Raw genomic sequence first — 19,975 nt, forward strand, 5'->3', positions numbered from 1 at the left:
ATACTTCCCAAGTATTCCTCGCGTGTCGTAGAAAGCGACTAGAGGGGACGGGAGCGGGGGGCCAGAAATCCTCCCCTCCTTGTATTAACTTTCTAAAATGGGAAACAGAAGAAGGAGTCACGCGGGGAGTGCTCAGCCTCCTCGAAGGCTCAGAGTGGGGTGCCTAAATGTGTGTGGATGTAACCAAGATGTGAAAAAAGGAGAGATAGGTAGTATGTTTGAGGAAAGGAACCTGGATGTTTTGGCTCTGAGTGAAACGAAGCTCAAGGGTAAAGGGGAAGAGTGGTTTGGGAATGTCTGGGGAGTAAAGTCAGGGGTTAGTGAGAGGACAAGAGCAAGGGAAGGAGTAGCAATACTCCTGAAACAGGAGTTGTGGGAGTATGTGATAGAGTGTAAGAAAGTAAATTCTCGATTAATATGGGTAAAACTGAAAGTTGATGGAGAAAGGTGGGTGATTATTGGTGCATATGCACCTGGGCATGAGAAGAAAGATCAAGAGAGGCAAGTGTTTTGGGAACAGCTGAATGAGTGTGTTAGTGGTTTTGATGCACGAGACCGGGTTATAGTGATGGGTGATTTGAATGCAAAGGTGAGTAATGGGGCAGTTGAGGGAATAATTGGTATACATGGGGTGTTCAGTGTTGTAAATGGAAATGGTGAAGAGCTTGTAGATTTATGTGCTGAAAAAGGACTGATGATTGGGAATACCTGGTTTAAAAAGCGAGATATACATAAGTATACTTATGTAAGTAGGAGAGATGGCCAGAGAGCGTTATTGGATTACGTGTTAATTGACAGGCGTGCGAAAGAGAGACTTTTGGATGTTAATGTGCTGAGAGGTGCAACTGGAGGGATGTCTGATCATTATCTTGTGGAGGCTAAGGTGAAGATCTGTATGGGTTTTCAGAAAAGAAGAGTGAATGTTGGGGTGAAGAGGGTGGTGAGAGTAAGTGAGCTTGAGAAGGAGACCTGTGTGAGGAAGTACCAGGAGAGACTGAGTACAGAATGGAAAAAGGTGAGAACAATGGAAGCAAGGGGAGTGGGGGAGGAATGGGATGTATTTAGGGAATCAGTGATGGATTGCGCAAAAGATGCTTGTGGCATGAGAAGAGTGGGAGGTGGGTTGATTAGAAAGGGTAGTGAGTGGTGGGATGAAGAAGTAAGAGTATTAGTGAAAGAGAAGAGAGAGGCATTTGGACGATTTTTGCAGGGAAAAAATGCAATTGAGTGGGAGATGTATAAAAGAAAGAGACAGCAGGTCAAGAGAAAGGTGCAAGAGGTGAAAAAAAGGGCAAATGAGAGTTGGGGTGAGAGAGTATCATTAAATTTTAGGGAGAATAAAAAGATGTTCTGGAAGGAGGTAAATAAAGTGCGTAAGACAAGGGAGCAAATGGGAACTTCAGTGAAGGGCGCAAATGGGGAGGTGATAACAAGTAGTGGTGATGTGAGAAGGAGATGGAGTGAGTATTTTGAAGGTTTGTTGAATGTGTTTGATGATAGAGTGGCAGATATAGGGTGTTGTGGTCGAGGTGGTGTGCAAAGTGAGAGGGTTAGGGAAAATGATTTGGTAAACAGAGAAGAGGTAGTGAAAGCTTTGCGGAAGATGAAAGCCGGCAAGGCAGCAGGTTTGGATGGTATTGCAGTGGAATTTATTAAAAAAGGGGGTGACTGTATTGTTGACTGGTTGGTAAGGTTATTTAATGTATGTATGACTCATGGTGAGGTGCCTGAGGATTGGCGGAATGCGTGCATAGTGCCATTGTACAAAGGCAAAGGGGATAAGAGTGAGTGCTCAAATTACAGAGGTATAAGTTTGTTGAGTATTCCTGGTAAATTATATGGGAGGGTATTGATTGAGAGGGTGAAGGCATGTACAGAGCATCAGATTGGGGAAGAGCAGTGTGGTTTCAGAAGTGGTAGAGGATGTGTGGATCAGGTGTTTGCTTTGAAGAATGTATGTGAGAAATACTTAGAAAAGCAAATGGATTTGTATGTAGCATTTATGGATCTGGAGAAGGCATATGATAGAGTTGATAGAGATGCTCTGTGGAAGGTATTAAGAATATATGGTGTGGGAGGAAAGTTGTTAGAAGCAGTGAAAAGTTTTTATCGAGGATGTAAGGCATGTGTACGTGTAGGAAGAGAGGAAAGTGATTGGTTCTCAGTGAATGTAGGTTTGCGGCAGGGGTGTGTGATGTCTCCATGGTTGTTTAATTTGTTTATGGATGGGGTTGTTAGGGAGGTAAATGCAAGAGTTTTGGAAAGAGGAGCAAGTATGAAGTCTGTTGGGGATGAGAGAGCTTGGGAAGTGAGTCAGTTGTTGTTCGCTGATGATACAGCGCTGGTAGCTGATTCATGTGAGAAACTGCAGAAGCTGGTGACTGAGTTTGGTAAAGTGTGTGGAAGAAGAAAGTTAAGAGTAAATGTGAATAAGAGCAAGGTTATTAGGTACAGTAGGGTTGAGGGTCAAGTCAATTGGGAGGTGAGTTTGAATGGAGAAAAACTGGAGGAAGTGAAGTGTTTTAGATATCTGGGAGTGGATCTGGCAGCGGATGGAACCATGGAAGCGGAAGTGGATCATAGGGTGGGGGAGGGGGCGAAAATTCTGGGGGCCTTGAAGAATGTGTGGAAGTCGAGAACATTATCTCGGAAAGCAAAAATGGGTATGTTTGAAGGAATAGTGGTTCCAACAATGTTGTATGGTTGCGAGGCGTGGGCTATGGATAGAGTTGTGCGCAGGAGGATGGATGTGCTGGAAATGAGATGTTTGAGGACAATGTGTGGTGTGAGGTGGTTTGATCGAGTGAGTAACGTAAGGGTAAGAGAGATGTGTGGAAATAAAAAGAGCGTGGTTGAGAGAGCAGAAGAGGGTGTTTTGAAGTGGTTTGGGCACATGGAGAGAATGAGTGAGGAAAGATTGACCAAGAGGATATATGTGTCGGAGGTGGAGGGAACGAGGAGAAGAGGGAGACCAAATTGGAGGTGGAAAGATGGAGTGAAAAAGATTTTGTGTGATCGGGGCCTGAACATGCAGGAGGGTGAAAGGAGGGCAAGGAATAGAGTGAATTGGAGCGATGTGGTATACCGGGGTTGACGTGCTGTCAGTGGATTGAATCAAGGCATGTGAAGCGTCTGGGGTAAACCATGGAAAGCTGTGTAGGTATGTATATTTGCGTGAGTGGATGTATGTATATACATGTGTATGGGGGGGGGGCCATTTCTTTTGTCTGTTTCCTTGCGCTACCTCGCAAACGCGGGAGACAGCGACAAAGTATAAAAAAAAAAAAAAAAAAAAAAAAATCTTTATTCCATATTTCCATTGTTCCATATGTCATGCATCTTTCCCCTCATGATCATTCCCCATAGGGATATGGGTGGAAGATGAAGTGCATCTATTTTTTTTTTTTTCTTGTATAGCATAACTGTTTCCTGAAGAAGGTTTCATGTTTTTTCAACTGAAAATACCTGTTGGAGGTACCAGTGAATAATTTTGTAGTGCTGGCAGTTGCTTATAGCACCATTCCCTCTCTGGCCTCCTTTTTGTAGACTACTGACTTTTGATTCTTTTTTCCTTTTATTATTTACTTTCTAGTTTAGTTATTCTTCCTTTCTGTATAATGATGCATGCATGTTTGATAAGAAATATCATTTTGAAATGTGCATTTTCAGTGAACCTTCCTTTTATTTGTAAAACAAGTACATTGCTCTCCTGTTGGCTTCATATGACCATTAAGCCACAAAGAATTCTCTGTACTTGCCTTATTCCAGTTTTTCTTTGTTTTTTAACTATTTTCTACATTGTCATTTGTTACTTCTTTCATAAACATTGAATTTTGATCCAGTATACCAGACAGCCTGTTTTACTGTGTACTGATCACCCTATACCTAAAAGGGCTGCTGTCTGTTACATGTCATTATATGATGAATCCATTTTTCATGAGCAAATAGAAACTCTAGTAAAACAAAAGCAGTCAAAAGCCCATGCCAAGAAAATTATATTCCAGAGGCCTCTTCCATAGCCAAAGCAGAAAATTTTACTGAGTCAATACCCAAGCTTTATGATGAATGGAAAAACTCACTCAGCATCTCTGTCATCACAAACACAGACACAAATATAGAAATGGGAAACATCGAAATGGGAATTGATCTGGAAGGCACCATAGACAGGCAGAGACACCATCATATCACAATTAAATAACATGAAAGACTTTGAAGCAATTATGTCTGATGACCATAGCTTCAGTGAACAAGGCAATAGTTTCCCCTTTCCAAAAAGATGGTGGGATGGATCTTGCAGATCTTCAAGACAACAGAGGGAAAACCGTTGATGACACCTAACAAGACACAAATAAATGCAGGAATAGAATACTGCACTGTACTAAAATGCCTTACAAGATGGGCAAAATTTGCTGACTTACAGCCCTTATTGAAATAGTAATGGGTTTGAAGTACTCAGAATGACAGAAATCAGTGAGGCTGTACTCTCTAAAGCACAAACAGGAGAGGTATATCTATATTCACATTTGAATATTCCTAGAAAGCTTGGTGTTCAACCTACAGTTTGTTGGTGCTACTACCTTGAACGTCTTGAGGCCCTAGACCTCTCAACACATTGCCTGCAGCCATCAGAAACAGTGCGGTACATGATGGGGAAATATAAGAAAAGACTCAGGATGGACATTTACAAAATGTACCAGAGTAGCCAGGCTGTCATGGGTTTGTGGGCTTTGGTTTTCAACAGCCTAGTCAACCAGTGACCCAAGGGAGCAGCTTGGACTTAGCCCAAGCTTTGGTGTTAGAAGATTACTCCAAGAATACACCAAGGTCCACTGGAGAGCTAAAAGTTCATGGCTGAAATAAAGGAAGCTAAGTTGCCGGGAGAGGATTTTGGCCGTGAATTTGCCCTACCTGTAGGAGAGGAGAAATTCATTAGAGATAATGATCGCTCTTTAAGCCTCTGAAGCAGACTGACAGTATAAAGATATGATTTAGAAATTAGCAAAAATGAATCAGAAGAGGACATTGTAGGAAACTGAGTGAGAAAGAAGTTAGAAAAGATATGAAGTACTTTTATAGTAATACTGTTAACTTGAGTTTACATGAAAAAGACAAAAAACAGAAGGCCTGATTGGCCCATGACTGGGTTGCCGGGTAAAAGAAAAAGGAGTTTAACTGGACAAGAAATATGATTCTGCTTAGCAGTTTTTTTTCTGCTGCACATTAGCTTTCTTGTGTGCCCATTACTGTTGTCATTTATGCTGTTTATTTCAGGGATTTTTCTCAGAGTATACTTGAATTTATAAAATTTTGTCTAAACGACTTTTGAAGAAATTTATAGCCTTAGCATTCACCACATCTGACAGTATCTTATTCCAGTGCTCAACACACCTGTAGGAAAAGAAGCTTTTTCCCATGTCCATACCACATCTTTTAGCTTTGAGTTTAATTCCATTTGTCCTGGTAACCATATTATCTTGTATTTCAAAAAGATGTTCATGATTCACTTTATCGAATTTTGAATACTTGGATTAAGTTGCCACAAAGTCTATGTATTTTAAGGAGAAGAGATCCAATTGTTTTGGCCTCTCCTCTTATGCCATATTTCTAAGGAATGGGATCAATTTTGTCACACATCTTTGTACTTTTTGTAATTTATCCTCATCTATTTTATAGTTTGGGGACCAAACTGGACCGCATATTCAAGATGTGGTCTTACAAGGGAATTATAAAGTGTGATAATTGTTTCTGGTGTCTTGTAATCTATGTTCCTGGCTATGAAACCTAACATTTGGTTGCCTTTCTTACTTGCTGCTTGATATTGTTTAGTGTTCTTCAGATTGTTGCTAAGGACCTCTCCATGGTCCTTTTCTTCATTTACTTTATTTAGAAAGTTTCCGAATAGTTTGTAGTTGTAACATATATTCTTGTCTCCAAATTGCATAACTTTACACTTGTTTACGTTAACTTTTTTTTACCATCTGTGTGACCACTCTGCTAGTATGTTAAGAACTCTTTGAATGATTTTGCAGTCCTGCCAGTTTACAGCTCTACTGCCAAGATTAGTATTGTGAGCAAATTTCGAGATCTTAGATGCGAGACCGAGTTCTAGGTCATTAATGTATATTATGAAAAGAATTGGACTTAGGAGTGACCCCTGTGGTGCACACTCATTATGTCTAGTCAGTCTGAGGCTTCATTGTTTAATACAACACACTGCTTTTTCTTGCTGATAAGCAAGTCTCTGATCTATTTACAGAATTCTTCATCAATTATGTGTGCTTTGAGTTTACGTAAAAGTCTCGTGAGGTACTTTATCAAAAGCCTTTTAGAAATCAAAATTAACTACATCACATCAAATGGTACTTTTTTGTCCCACTTCTGATAGATAACATTAAAAAATTCCAGCAAATTTGTCAGGCAGGATCTTCTATTGCGGAAATCATGTTGGTTGAACATAATTTTGTGATCTAGAAACGTGACAATTTTATTTTGAATTATTTTCCCAGTGTTTTATCTAACACTGACATAAGGCTAATTGGGCGGTAGTTCAAGGCACACTTTTTTGTCTCCTTTTTATATATATGTATTATAGTAAAATTTGTTAGTCTCCAGTCAGTTGGTACCTGACCATCCGATAGAGTTTTGTTGAATATTTTTATTATGGAGTATATCAGCTTCTCCTGACCTCTTTTAGATATCTTGGAGGTATGTTATCTGGACTGTTGGATTTTTTAGGATTTAATTGTTATCTGGACTGTTGGATTTTTTAGGATTTAATTGGTCCAGGTATTTAAATACTGCAGAGTTCTTTATTTCTCTAACCATCAACTCTCCTTCATCAAATCCTTGAAACATTTTCATTGGTTCTGGTATTCGAGATATTTCTTCAATTGTGAATATGAAGTTGAAGCAAATTCTTTTTTCTTCCTCGCATTTACTGTCTTATGACCTTCTTACACTTTCTGTAGATTTTGATTCATTCCTGGCAATTTTCATCAGTGCCCATTGATTTGAATTTCATATGTGTTTCCTTATTTTGGCAAATTAGTCTGTCTGTTTTCTTATCCATCCTTATTGGTTTTGAAATATTGCAGTTTATCTCATGATTTGTGGAATATATTTATTTTCAATCTCAAGTAGTGTGTTTTTAGAATTGTTCCACATTTCCTCTACTGTGTGAATGTCAAGAAGTTTTGTCCACCAGTTGGTACTGCAAATTTCTAATGTTTTCAGAATTTGCGTGCTTTTAATGTGAGATCAAGAGTTTGTCATTTATTTCATAATGTACATTTACATCTGATTTAATCAAAGTGTGATTGCTGTTTAACAAACTCCTGCCTACTTTGCAAGATTTGATTAAGTTTTTGTCACTGGTGAGGACAAGATCAAGAATGTTTTTTCCTCTAGTTTTTTAGTAACTGTTCTAGACAAGCATCTTCAATTAGTTCCATTAGTCTCGCTCCCTCCCAGTCTCCTGTTAAGGTGTCCTAGTTTATGTTCAGACTGTTGTTGAAGTCTCCTACTATTATAACCTCTTTATTGTTTACTATAGTTTTGATTTCATTGTATAGCATCTTATTGTTGTCTTCTTTTTGCTTAGGAGGTATGTAAATAACGCCAAGACATAGTTTACTTTTGAACTTGTTGGTAATGTCAGTATAGAGTCATGAATGTGTATGTTTACTTTGTTTATATTAATAGTTTTTAGATTATCAGCGTAGATCAGAACTCCACCACCTACCCTACATAAGTAATCTTCCGCAAACAGTTAGTGTTCGGGTATTGCTAACTCTGCGATTGTGTTTTTTCTCAGAGTTTACCCATGTTTCTGAGATTGCAATAATTGCTTTTTTGGTAACTGCATAAGATATAAGTTCATCGCGTTTCTTAATGATGCTCTGGTCATTTGTGCATATTAACCTTATTTTCCTTGGAGTTGATATCTGTACTGAATTTGCCTTATTTTTACCGTCAATATGCATGTTTGTATTTTGACTGTTAATGTCTGTGTGTGCAGTAGCAAGAGAGAGATAGTTGTCCATCTGTTTTGGGTTCGCCACCTTATTCTGACCATCCCCACACTGGACCCTACTAGCCTTATTCCTAAAAGTTACCTGAGAGTTGATCTGTAGCTCTAGTGACTCACTACTTATACTGCCTGAGTTGTCCCCAGCTGACCCTACTTGACCTTTGCTAATTGCTCTTCCAGTGAGGTTACAGCTACTCCCCAAGGATTCCTACCACCAAGGTCCTATCCATCCTATACTGCTACCTTTATTGTGTTCGAACTGGGTGCCTTGCCCCTCAGGTCCCTTTCACTTTAAGATTACCCCTGCATTGACCCACCTCCCACAGCCAACCCCTCATGCTCTCAGTCTCTCCTAGTTCCTTTGTTAGCTTGACTGTGTTTTGCTCTCCTGAGTCGTTTATCTATGTTAAAAAAAGGCCAGTTGTTGTGGATAACTGGAACAAACTAAATGAAAAAACTGTGAATGTAGACAGTATGAAGCTTAAAAACAGTTTGAAAAAAATTCAAGATGACACCCCATGAATATATGTTCCCTTCTTAAACTGTACAGTAGGTTAGACAAGAAATGTAATATTTTTCATGTGTTAATGTACAGTGTTATTTTTAGATATTTTCAGTGAAATGAATTGCCACTTTCAAAGAACATATATATATGTATATATATTATTTTTTTTTTTTTATTATACTTTGTCGCTGTCTCCCGCGTTTGCGAGGTAGCGCAAGGAAACAGACGAAAGAAATGGCCCAACCCCCCCCCCCATACACATGTATATACATACGTCCACACACGCAAATATACATACCTACACAGCTTTCCATGGTTTACCCCAGACGCTTCACATGCCTTGATTCAATCCACTGACATCACGTCAACCCCGGTATACCACATCGCTCCAATTTACTCTATTCCTTGCCCTCCTTTCACCCTCCTGCATGTTCAGGCCCCGATCACACAAAATCTTTTTCACTCCATCTTTCCACCTCCAATTTGGTCTCCCTCTTCTCCTCGTTCCCTCCACCTCCGACACATATATCCTCTTGGTCAATCTTTCGTCACTCATTCTCTCCATGTGCCCAAACCACTTCAAAACACCCTCTTTTGCTCTCTCAACCACGCTCTTTTTATTTCCACACATCTCTCTTACCCTTACGTTACTCACTCGATCAAACCACCTCACACCACACATTGTCCTCAAACATCTCATTTCCAGCACATCCATCCTCCTGCGCACAACTCTATCCATAGCCCACGCCTCGCAACCATACAACATTGTTGGAACCACTATTCCTTCAAACATACCCATTTTTGCGTTCCGAGATAATGTTCTCGACCTCCACACATTCTTCAAGGCCCCCAGAATTTTCGCCCCCTCCCCCACCCTATGATCCACTTCCGCTTCCATGGTTCCATCCACTGCCAGATCCACTCCCAGATATCTGAAACACTTCACTTCCTCCAGTTTTTCTCCATTCAAACTCACCTCCCAATTGACTTGACCCTCAACCCTACTGTACCCAATAACCTTGCTCTTATTCACACTTACTCCTAACTTTCTTCTTCCACACACCTTACCAAACTCAGTCACCAGCTTCTGCAGTTTCACACATGACTCAGCCACCAGCGCTGTATCATCAGCGAACAACAACTGACTCACTTCCCAAGCTCTCTCATCCCCAACAGACTTCATACTTGCCCCTCTTTCCAAAACTCTTGCATTTACCTCCCTAACAACCCCATCCATAAACAAATTAAACAACCATGGAGACATCACACACCCCTGCCGCAAACCTACATTCACTGAGAACCAATCACTTTCCTCTCTTCCTACATGTACACATGCCTTACATCCTCGATAAAAACTTTTCACTGCTTCTAACAACTTTCCTCCCACACCATATACTCTTAATACCTTCCACAGAGCATCTCTATCAACTCTATCATATGCCTTCTCCAGATCCATAAATGCTACATACAAATCCATTTGCTTTTCTAAGTATTTCTCACATACATTCTTCAAAGCAAACACCTGATCCACACATCCTCTACCACTTCTGAAACCACACTGCTCTTCCCCAATCTGATGCTCTGTACATGCCTTCACCCTCTCAATCAATACCCTCCCATATAATTTACCAGGAATACTAAACAAACTTATACCTCTGTAATTTGAGCACTCACTCTTATCCCCTTTGCCTTTGTACAATGGCACTATGCACGCATTCCGCCAATCCTCAGGCACCTCAACATGAGTCATACATACATTAAATAACCTTACCAACCAGTCAACAACCAGTCTTTTTTTTTGCTTTGTCGCTGTCTCCCACGTTTGCGAGGTAGCGCAAGGAAACAGACGAAAGAAATGGCCCAACCCACCCCCATACACATGTATATACATACGTCCACGCACGCAAATATACATACCTACACAGCTTTCCGTGGTTTACCCCAGACGCCTCACATGCCTTGATTCAATCCACTGACAGCACGTCAACCCCAGTATACCACATCGCTCCAATTCACTCTATTCCTTGCCCTCCTTTCACCCTCCTGCATGTTCAGGCCCCGATCACACAAAATCTTTTTCACTCCATCTTTCCACCTCCAATTTGGTCTCCCTCTTCTCCTCGTTCCCTCCACCTCCGACACATATATTCTCTTGGTCAATCTTTCCTCACTCATTCTCTCCATGTGCCCGAACCATTTCAAAACACCCTCTTCTGCTCTCTCAACCACGCTCTTTTTATTTCCACACATCTCTCTTACCCTTACGTTACTTACTCGATCAAACCACCTCACACCACACATTGTCCTCAAACATCTCATTTCCAGCACATCCATCCTCCTGCGCACAACTCTATCCATAGCCCACGTCTCGCAACCATACAACATTGTTGGAACCACTATTCCTTCAAACATACCCATTTTTGCTTTCCGAGATAATGTTCTCGACTTCCACACATTCTTCAAGGCTCCCAGGATTTTCGCCCCCTCCCCCACCTTATGATCCACTTCCGCTTCCATGGTTCCATCCGCTGCCAGATCCACTCCCAGATATCTAAAACACTTTACTTCCTCCAGTTTTTCTCCATTCAAACTTACCTCCCAATTGACTTGATCCTCAACCCTACTGTACCTAATTACCTTGCTCTTATTCACATTTACTCTTAACTTTCTTCTTTCACACACTTTACCGAACTCAGTCACCAGCTTCTGCAGTTTCTCACATGAATCAGCCACCAGCGCTGTATCATCAGCGAACAACAACTGACTCACTTCCCTTGGTGGGATGAAGAAGTAAGAGTATTAGTGAAAGAGAAGAGAGAGTCATTTGGACGATTTTTGCAGGGAATAAATGTAATTGAGTGGGAGATGTATAAAAGAAAGAGACAGGAGGTCAAGAGAAAGGTGCAAGAGGTGAAAAAAAGGGCAAATGAGAGTTGGGGTGAGAGAGTATCATTAAATTTTAGGGAGAATAAAAAGATGTTCTGGAAGGAGGTAAATAAAGTGCGTAAGACAAGGGAGCAAATGGGAACTTCAGTGAAGGGCGCAAATGGGGAGGTGATAACAAGTAGTGGTGATGTGAGAAGGAGATGGAGTGAGTATTTTGAAGGTTTGTTGAATGTGTTTGATGATAGAGTGGCAGATATAGGGTGTTTTGGTCGAGGTGGTGTGCAAAGTGAGAGGGTTAGGGAAAATGATTTGGTAAACAGAGAAGAGGTAGTGAAAGCTTTGCGGAAGATGAAAGCCGGCAAGGCAGCAGGTTTGGATGGTATTGCAGTGGAATTTATTAAAAAAGGGGGTGACTGTATTGTTGACTGGTTGGTAAGGTTATTTAATGTATGTATGACTCATGGTTTTATCGAGGATGTAAGGCATGTGTACGTGTAGGTAGAGAGGAAAGTGATTGGTTCTCAGTGAATGTAGGTTTGCGGCAGGGGTGTGTGATGTCTCCATGGTTGTTTAATTTGTTTATGGATGGGGTTGTAAGGGAGGTAAATGCAAGAGTCCTGGAAAGAGGGGCAAGTATGAAGTCTGTTGGGGATGAGAGAGCTTGGGAAGTGAGTCAGTTGTTGTTCGCTGATGATACAGCGCTGGTGGCTGATTCATGTGAGAAACTGCAGAAGCTGGTGACTGAGTTTGGTAAAGTGTGTGGAAGAAGAAAGTTGAGAGTAAATGTGAATAAGAGCAAGGTTATTAGGTACAGTAGGGGTGAGGGTCAAGTCAATTGGGAGGTGAGTTTGAATGGAGAAAAACTGGAGGAAGTGAAGTGTTTTAGATATCTGGGAGTGGATCTGTCAGCGGATGGAACCATGGAAGCGGAAGTGGATCATAGGGTGGGGGAGGGGGCGAAAATTTTGGGAGCCTTGAAAAATGTGTGGAAGTCGAGAACATTATCTCGGAAAGCAAAAATGGGTATGTTTGAGGGAATAGTAGTTCCAACAATGTTGTATGGTTGCGAGGCGTGGGCTATGGATAGAGATGTGCGCAGGAGGATGGATGTGCTGGAAATGAGATGTTTGAGGACAATGTGTGGTGTGAGGTGGTTTGATCGAGTAAGTAACGTAAGGGTAAGAGAGATGTGTGGAAATAAAAAGAGCGTGGTTGAGAGAGCAGAAGAGGGTGTTTTGAAATGGTTTGGGCACATGGAGAGAATGAGTGAGGAGAGATTGACCAAGAGGATATATGTGTCGGAGGTGGAGGGAACGAGGAGAAGAGGGAGACCAAATTGGAGGTGGAAAGATGGAGTGAAAAAGATTTTGTGTGATCGGGGCCTGAACATGCAGGAGGGTGAAAGGAGGGCAAGAAATAGAGTGAATTGGAGTCGTGTGGTATACCGGGGTTGACGTGCTGTCAGTGGACTGAAGCAAGGCATGTGAAGCGTCTGGGGTAAACCATGGAAAGCTGTGTAGGTATGTATATTTGCGTGTGTGGACGTGTGTATGTACATGTGTATGGGGGGGGGGGTTGGGCCATTTCTTTCGTCTGTTTCCTTGCGCTACCTCGCAAACGCGGGAGACAGCGACAAAGTAAAAAAAAAAAAAGAAAAAAAAAAAAAAAAAAAAGACTCATGGTGAGGTGCCTGAGGATTGGCGGAATGCGTGCATAGTGCCATTGTACAAAGGCAAAGGGGATAAGAGTGAGTGCTCAAATTACAGAGGTATAAGTTTGTTTAGTATTCCTGGTAAATTATATGGGAGGGTATTGATTGAGAGGGTGAAGGCATGTACAGAGCATCAGATTGGGGAAGAGCAGTGTGGTTTCAGAAGTGGTAGAGGATGTGTGGATCAGGTGTTTGCTTTGAAGAATGTATGTGAGAAATACTTAGAAAAGCAAATGGATTTGTATGTAGCATTTATGGATCTGGAGAAGGCATATGATAGAGTTGATAGAGATGCTCTGTGGAAGGTATTAAGAATATATGGTGTGGGAGGAAAGTTGTTAGAAGCAGTGAAAAGTTTTTATCGAGTATGTAAGGCATGTGTACGTGTAGGAAGAGAGGAAAGTGATTGGTTCTCAGTGAATGTAGGTTTGCGGCAGGGGTGTGTGATGTCTCCATGGTTGTTTAATTTGTTTATGGATGGGGTTGTTAGGGAGGTAAATGCAAGAGTTTTGGAAAGAGGGGCAAGTATGAAGTCAACAAACTTATACCTCTGTGATTTGAGCACTCACTCTTATCCCCTTTGCCTTTGTATAATGGCATTATACACGCATTCCGTCAGTCCTCAGGCACCTGACCATGAGTCATACATACATTAAATAACTTTACCAACCAGTCAACAATACAGTCACCCCCTTTTTTAATAAATTCCACTGCAATACCATCCAAACCTGCTGCCTTGCCGGCTTTCATCTTCCGCAAAGCTTTTACTACCTCTTCTCTGTTTACCAAATCATTTTCCCTAACCCTCTCACTTTGCACACCACCTCGACCAAAACACCCTATATCTGCCACTCTATCATCAAACACATTCAACAAACCTTCAAAATACTCACTCCATCTCCTTCTCACATCACCACTACTTGTTATCACCTCCCCATTTGCGCCCTTCACTGAAGTTCCCATTTGCTCCCTTGTCTTACGCACTTTATTTACCTCCCTCCAGAGCATCTTTTTATTCTCCCTAAAATTTAATGATACTCTCTCACCCCAACTCTCATTTGCCCTCTTTTTCACCTCTTGCACCTTTCTCTTGACCTCCTGTCTCTTTCTTTTATACATCTCCCACTCAATTGCATTTTTTCCCTGCAAAAATCGTCCAAATGCCTCTCTCTTCTCTTTCACTAATAATCTTACTTCTTCATCCCACCACTCACTACCCTTTCTCATCAACCCACCTCCCACGCTTCTCATGCCACAAGCATCTTTTGCGCAATCCATCACTGATTCCCTAAATACATCCCATTCTTCCCCCACTCCCCTTACTTCCATTGTTCTCATCTTTTTCCATTCTGTACTCAGTCTCTCCTGGTACTTCCTCACACAAGTCTCCTTCCCAAGCTCACTTACTCTCACCACCCTCTTCACCCCAACATTCACTCTTCTTTTCTGAAAACCCATACAAATCTTCACCTTAGCCTCCACAAGATAATGATCAGGCATCCCTCCAGTTGCATCTCTCAGCACATTAACATCCAAAAGTCTCTCTTTCGCGCGCCTGTCAGTAACACGTAATCCAATAATGCTCTCTGGCCATCTCTCCTACTTACATACGTATACTTATGTATATCTCGCTTTTTAAACCAGGTATTCCCAATCGCCAGTCCTTTTTCAGCACATAAATCTACAAGCTCTTCACCATTTCCATTTACAACACTGAACACCCCATGTATACCAATTATTCCCTCAACTGCCCCATTACTCACCTTTGCATTCAAATCACCCATCACTATAACCCGGTCACGTGCATCAAAACCACTAACACACTCATTCAGCTGCTCCCAAAACACTTGCCTCTCATGATCTTTCTTCTCATGCCCAGGTGCTTATGCACCAATAATCACCCATCTCTCTCCATCAACTTTCAGTTTTACCCATATTAATCGAGAATTTTTTTTTTTTCATACTATTTGCCATTTCCCGCGATAGCGAGGTAGCGTTAAGAACAGAGGACTGGGCCTTTTAGGGAATACCCTCAACTGGCCCCCTTCTCTGTTCGTTCTTTTGGAAAATTAAAAAAAAAATGAGAGGGGAGGATTTCCAGCCCCCCGCTCCCTTCCCTTTTAGTCGCCTTCTACGACACGCAGGGAATACGTGGGAAGTATTCTTTCTCCCCTATCCCCAGGGATATATATATCATCAGCGAACAACAACTGACTCACTTCCCAAGCTCTCTCATCCCCAACAGACTTCATACTTGCCCCCCTCTCCAAAACTCTTGCGTTCACCTCCCTAACAACTCCATCCATAAACAAATTAAACAACCATGGAGACATCACACACCCCTGCCGTAAACCTACATTCACTGAGAACCAATCACTTTCCTCTCCTCCTACACGTACACATCGAGAATTTACTTTCTTATATTCTATCACATACTCCCACAACTCCTGTTTCAGGAGTAGTGCTACTCCTTCCCTTGCTCTTGTCATCTCACTAACCCCTGACTTTACTCCCAAGACATTCCCAGACCACTCTTCCCTTTACCCTTGAGCTTCGTTTCACTCAGAGCCAAAACATCCAGGTTCTTTTCCTCAAACATACTACCTATCTCTCCTTTTTTCACATCTTGGTTACATCCACACACATATGAGCACTCCCCGCGTGACTCCTTCTGTTTCCCATTTTTAGAAAGGTAAAATACAAGGAGGGGAGGATTTCTTTCTTTCTTTTTCTTTCATACTATTCGCCATTTTCCGCGATAGCGAGGTAGCGTTAAGAACAGAGGACTGCACCTTTGAGGGAATATCCCCTCTCTTTTTTTTTTAAATTTTCCAAAAGAAGGAACAGAGTAGGGGCCAGGTGAGGATATTTCCTCAAAGGCCCAGTCCTCTGTTCTTAACGCTACATCGCTAACGCGGGAAATGGCGAATAGTATGAAAGAAAGAAATATATACATATATTTTTTTTCAGAACAGAAGAAGAGCATTCTCCGAATGTTTCCTGATGTAAAGTCAACTGTAAAGAACATGTTTAAAAATATATCAACTAATCTGGATCCCATATACAGGTAAAGTAAGATCTGTTACATATTAAAGTATTAAAACTGTAATATTATGATTATGTAATTCCTTGACTCCTTTTAAAAGTCTCCTGCACCTTCAAAGCTACACTTCATGCAGGGGCAGGGAAATTATATATTTCTTTTGGGAGAAAAGTTCCTTAATGAGGCTGTACTCCTTTCAGTCAATTGACTGAAGATGAATTCTCATTCATGATGTAAAATTTCAGAGTCTGTTAAGGGATATATTTTTGTTTTCTGTTTAATGTGGAAAGGGAGCTGTGTTTTTGGTGCATTATACATGGCAACTAGAGACTGGGTGTGAATGAATGTGGCCTTTGTTGTCTCTTCCTAGTGCTACCTTCGCGTGCATGTGGGGGGAGAGGGTTGTCATTTCATGTGGGGCGGGGTAGTGACGGGAATAGATAAAGGCATCAAGTATGAATTTTGTACATGTGTGTGTATATATTATTATTATTATTATAAGTATTTTGCTTTTTCGCTGTCTTCCGCGTTAGCGAGGTAGCGCAAGGAAACAGACGAAAGAATGGCCCAACCCACCCACATACACATGTATATACATACACGGCCACACACACACATATACATACCTATACATCTCAACGTATACATATATATACACACACAGACATATACATATATACACATGTACATAATTCATACTGTCTGCCTTTATTCATTCCCATCGCCACCCCGCCACACATGAAATAACAACCCCCTCCCCCCTCATGTGTGCAAGGTAGCACTAGGAAAAGACAACAAAGGCCACATTCGTTCACACTCAGTCTCTAGATGTCATGTAACAATGTACCGAAACCACAGCTCCCTTTCCACATCCAGGCCCCACAGAACTTTCCATGGTTTACCCCAGACACTTCACATGCCCTGGTTCAATCCATTGACAGCATGTCGACCCCGGTATACCATATTGTTCCAATTCACTCTATTCGTTGCATGCCTTTCACCCTCCTGCATGTTCAGGCCCAGATCACTCAAAATCTTCTTCACTCCATCTTTTCAACTCCAATTTGGTCTCCCACTTCTTGTTCCCTCCACCTCTGACACATGTATCCTCTTAGTCAATCTTTCCTCACTCATTCTCTCCATGTGACCAAACCATTTCAAAACACCCTCCTCTGCTCTCTCAACCACACTCTTTTTATTATCACACATCTCTCTTACCCTATTATTACTTACTCGATCAAACCACCTCACACCACATATTGTCCTCAAACATCTCATTTCCAGCACATCCACCCTCCTGCGCACAACTCTATCCATAGCCCACGCCTCGCAACCATATAACATTGTTGGAACCACTATTCCTTCAAACATACCCATTTTTGCTTTCCGAGATAATGTTCTTGACTTCCACACATTCTTCAAGGCTCCCAGAATTTTCGCCCCCTCCCCCACCCTATGATTCACATCTGCTTCCATGGTTCCATCCGCTTTGTCACTGTCTCCTGCGTTTACGAGGTAGCGCAAGGAAACAGACGAAAGAATGGCCCAACCCATCCACATACACGTGTATACATAAACACCCACACACGCATATATACATACATATATATTTGGTCTTGTGGTTAATCATGTTCAGAAAGAAGTGCCAGGTTTTTGTTTACTTTTCAATAATTAGGTTGGTGATGGTTGTGCTTAAGATTTGGAATTTTTCTGTTGTGTGCACTGATGGGGAGTAGTTTAGTTGAGAATGTTTTTTTGCTTTAGAAGGTTGTAGATTGTAGGAAGTTTGTGTTATGCTGCTTTCTTTGTCTGTGTGGTTTGTGCTTTATAGTGCCTTGGTTGATGGTATTAATGAAATATGTAATTGAATAGTTTAGGGATTTGAAGTTAGTGAAGGCGAATTTCCAGAGGTTAGATTTAATTGTAATGTAAACCCTCGTTAATCTACTTTCTTGTACTTTGTGCATGGTTTTCTGGTAGTTGTGTGAGTAAGCTAGGTAGATGATTTGTAACTAGGATAGATAAATGGTCAAAGGAGAGTTTGTGTAGTGTGCACTAAGTGGTCTGCATATGCAATGTAAGTGTGCAAATGGTAATGTCTGGAGAGGTTGGCTATTAGAGGTTATGAGTTAGGAGTAGTTTGGCTCTTTCTTTTAGGTTGAAGTCACTGAAAGCATGCTGTTGGTTTATGAATAATGCACCTCAGGGATCAAGGGTTAGGGTGATGAGCCAGCCAGGTTGGATTATTTTTGATTGCTTTTACTGCCTTCTCATGATAGCATCAGGAAAAGATGAACAACCATATGTGCACACACTTAGTATGTAGTTAAGTATTATGTACCAATAATTGGCTTTGAATGTACATGAATATTGCCTACAGATTTTGCATATGAAATTTTGTCACCCACTTGTATTTCTTTCGTCATAGGAATTTGAATAGTACTAAGTACTCTTTTGTTCAACAGGTGTGAACAAATGACCTCAGCTGTTGGAAGAATCAGTCATCAGTTAGTATTTCAGTGTTCCTTTGTAATCAATTGGCCGAAACCTATCACTTTTTATGGTTATGGCTTCAATAAAAAGAATGCTGAACTAGCAGCAGTTGTGAAGGCTGCTGAAATGCTTTACAATGGTATGAACATTTACTTTCTAATTTGCATATTACTTTCTTCTGTTATACATTTTATGTCACATGAAGCATTTTAACAGTGATTACCTGATGGAAGATGTCAAACAAACATTTTGAGTGAACATGACAGGTGATGGTATCATAATTCTTCTGTGTAAATTGATCAGATATGTATATGTAGTCTTGAGGTGTTGACTGGTGACAGTCAGCAATGTGAGTTTTAACTTTATTGAAGGCACCTCTATGCTTTCTCCAAATTCATAAGTACCACGTACAAATCCTTCTGTTTGTTTAAGTATTTCTCATGCTCATTCTTCAAAGCAAACACCAGATATGCTCGTCCTCTACCACTCCTAAACCACATTGCTCCTCTCCTGTATGATGCCTTGTACATGCCTTAACCTTCTCAATCACCGCTTCCCATACAACTTAGCTAGTACACTCATCAAACTTAATTCAAACACTCAGCCTTAATACTGTGACTTTATACATACATTCTGCTAATTGTCAGGCACCTCACCATGACCCATATACATGTTAATAGTCCTAACTAACCAGTCACCAACACAGTCTCCCTCTTTATTAAAAGATTCAACTGCAATACCATCGACTCCAAGTGCCATGTCACATTAAACTTAGGCAAGGCTTTCGCCACTTCTTTCTTCACCATACCACTTTCCGTGACTCACTTGGCAAACCTCCAGACCCACACACCCTACATCTGCCACCCTATCAACAAACATTCAGCAGTCCAAAATACTCACTCCATCTCCTCACCTTATCACTTCCTGTTACCACTTCTCATTTGCCCTGTTCACCGATTTTCCCATTTGTTCCTTCATTTTTCTCTCGCAACCTCCTTCCAAATCATCTTACTCTCCTTGAAGTTTACTGATACTCACTCACCCCACCTCATTTATCCTATTTTTCAACCCATGTACCTTACTTTAGACCTTCTACTACTTTATTTTGTACATCTCCCAATTATTTTCACTTTTTCTCTTTAAGCACTACCCATACACCTCTCTTATCTCTTTCACAAGCAACATTTTATTTGTCTTTCCAGCACTCACTTCCATTTCTTGCCAGCCTACCCCCTCCAACTGACCGTTTACAAGCTAAAACTTCTCTTTCACATGCCAGCACTGCTTCCCTGAGTACCACCCTTTCCA

At 41.1% G+C, this 19,975-nt stretch overlaps 1 protein-coding gene across 9 annotated transcripts in view; it reads left to right on the forward strand.

Moving 5' to 3' along the window:
• The window catches only part of LOC139757219 (ATP-dependent RNA helicase DHX30-like), a 203,034-nt gene that overhangs the window by 58,858 nt on the left and 124,201 nt on the right, over positions 1–19,975 (forward strand). For 5 of the 9 annotated variants that reach the window (XR_011714551.1, XM_071677402.1, XM_071677394.1 and 2 more), the window contains exons 3-4: positions 16,102–16,198; positions 18,640–18,806. The exons of 2 other annotated variants lie outside the window; for them this stretch is intronic. Coding sequence is in view for 5 of the 7 variants with exons in the window: in XM_071677402.1 (XP_071533503.1) it covers positions 16,102–16,198; positions 18,640–18,806 (264 nt within the window). In the remaining 2 variants the exon portion in view is untranslated. The remainder of the gene's footprint in view (positions 1–16,101; positions 16,199–18,639; positions 18,807–19,975) is intronic. 2 more of the 9 variants (XM_071677435.1, XM_071677468.1) reach the window with 2 other exon arrangements.

This window comes from Panulirus ornatus, chromosome 2 (genome assembly GCF_036320965.1).
Source record: "Panulirus ornatus isolate Po-2019 chromosome 2, ASM3632096v1, whole genome shotgun sequence".
NCBI classification, from domain to species: domain Eukaryota; kingdom Metazoa; phylum Arthropoda; class Malacostraca; order Decapoda; family Palinuridae; genus Panulirus; species Panulirus ornatus.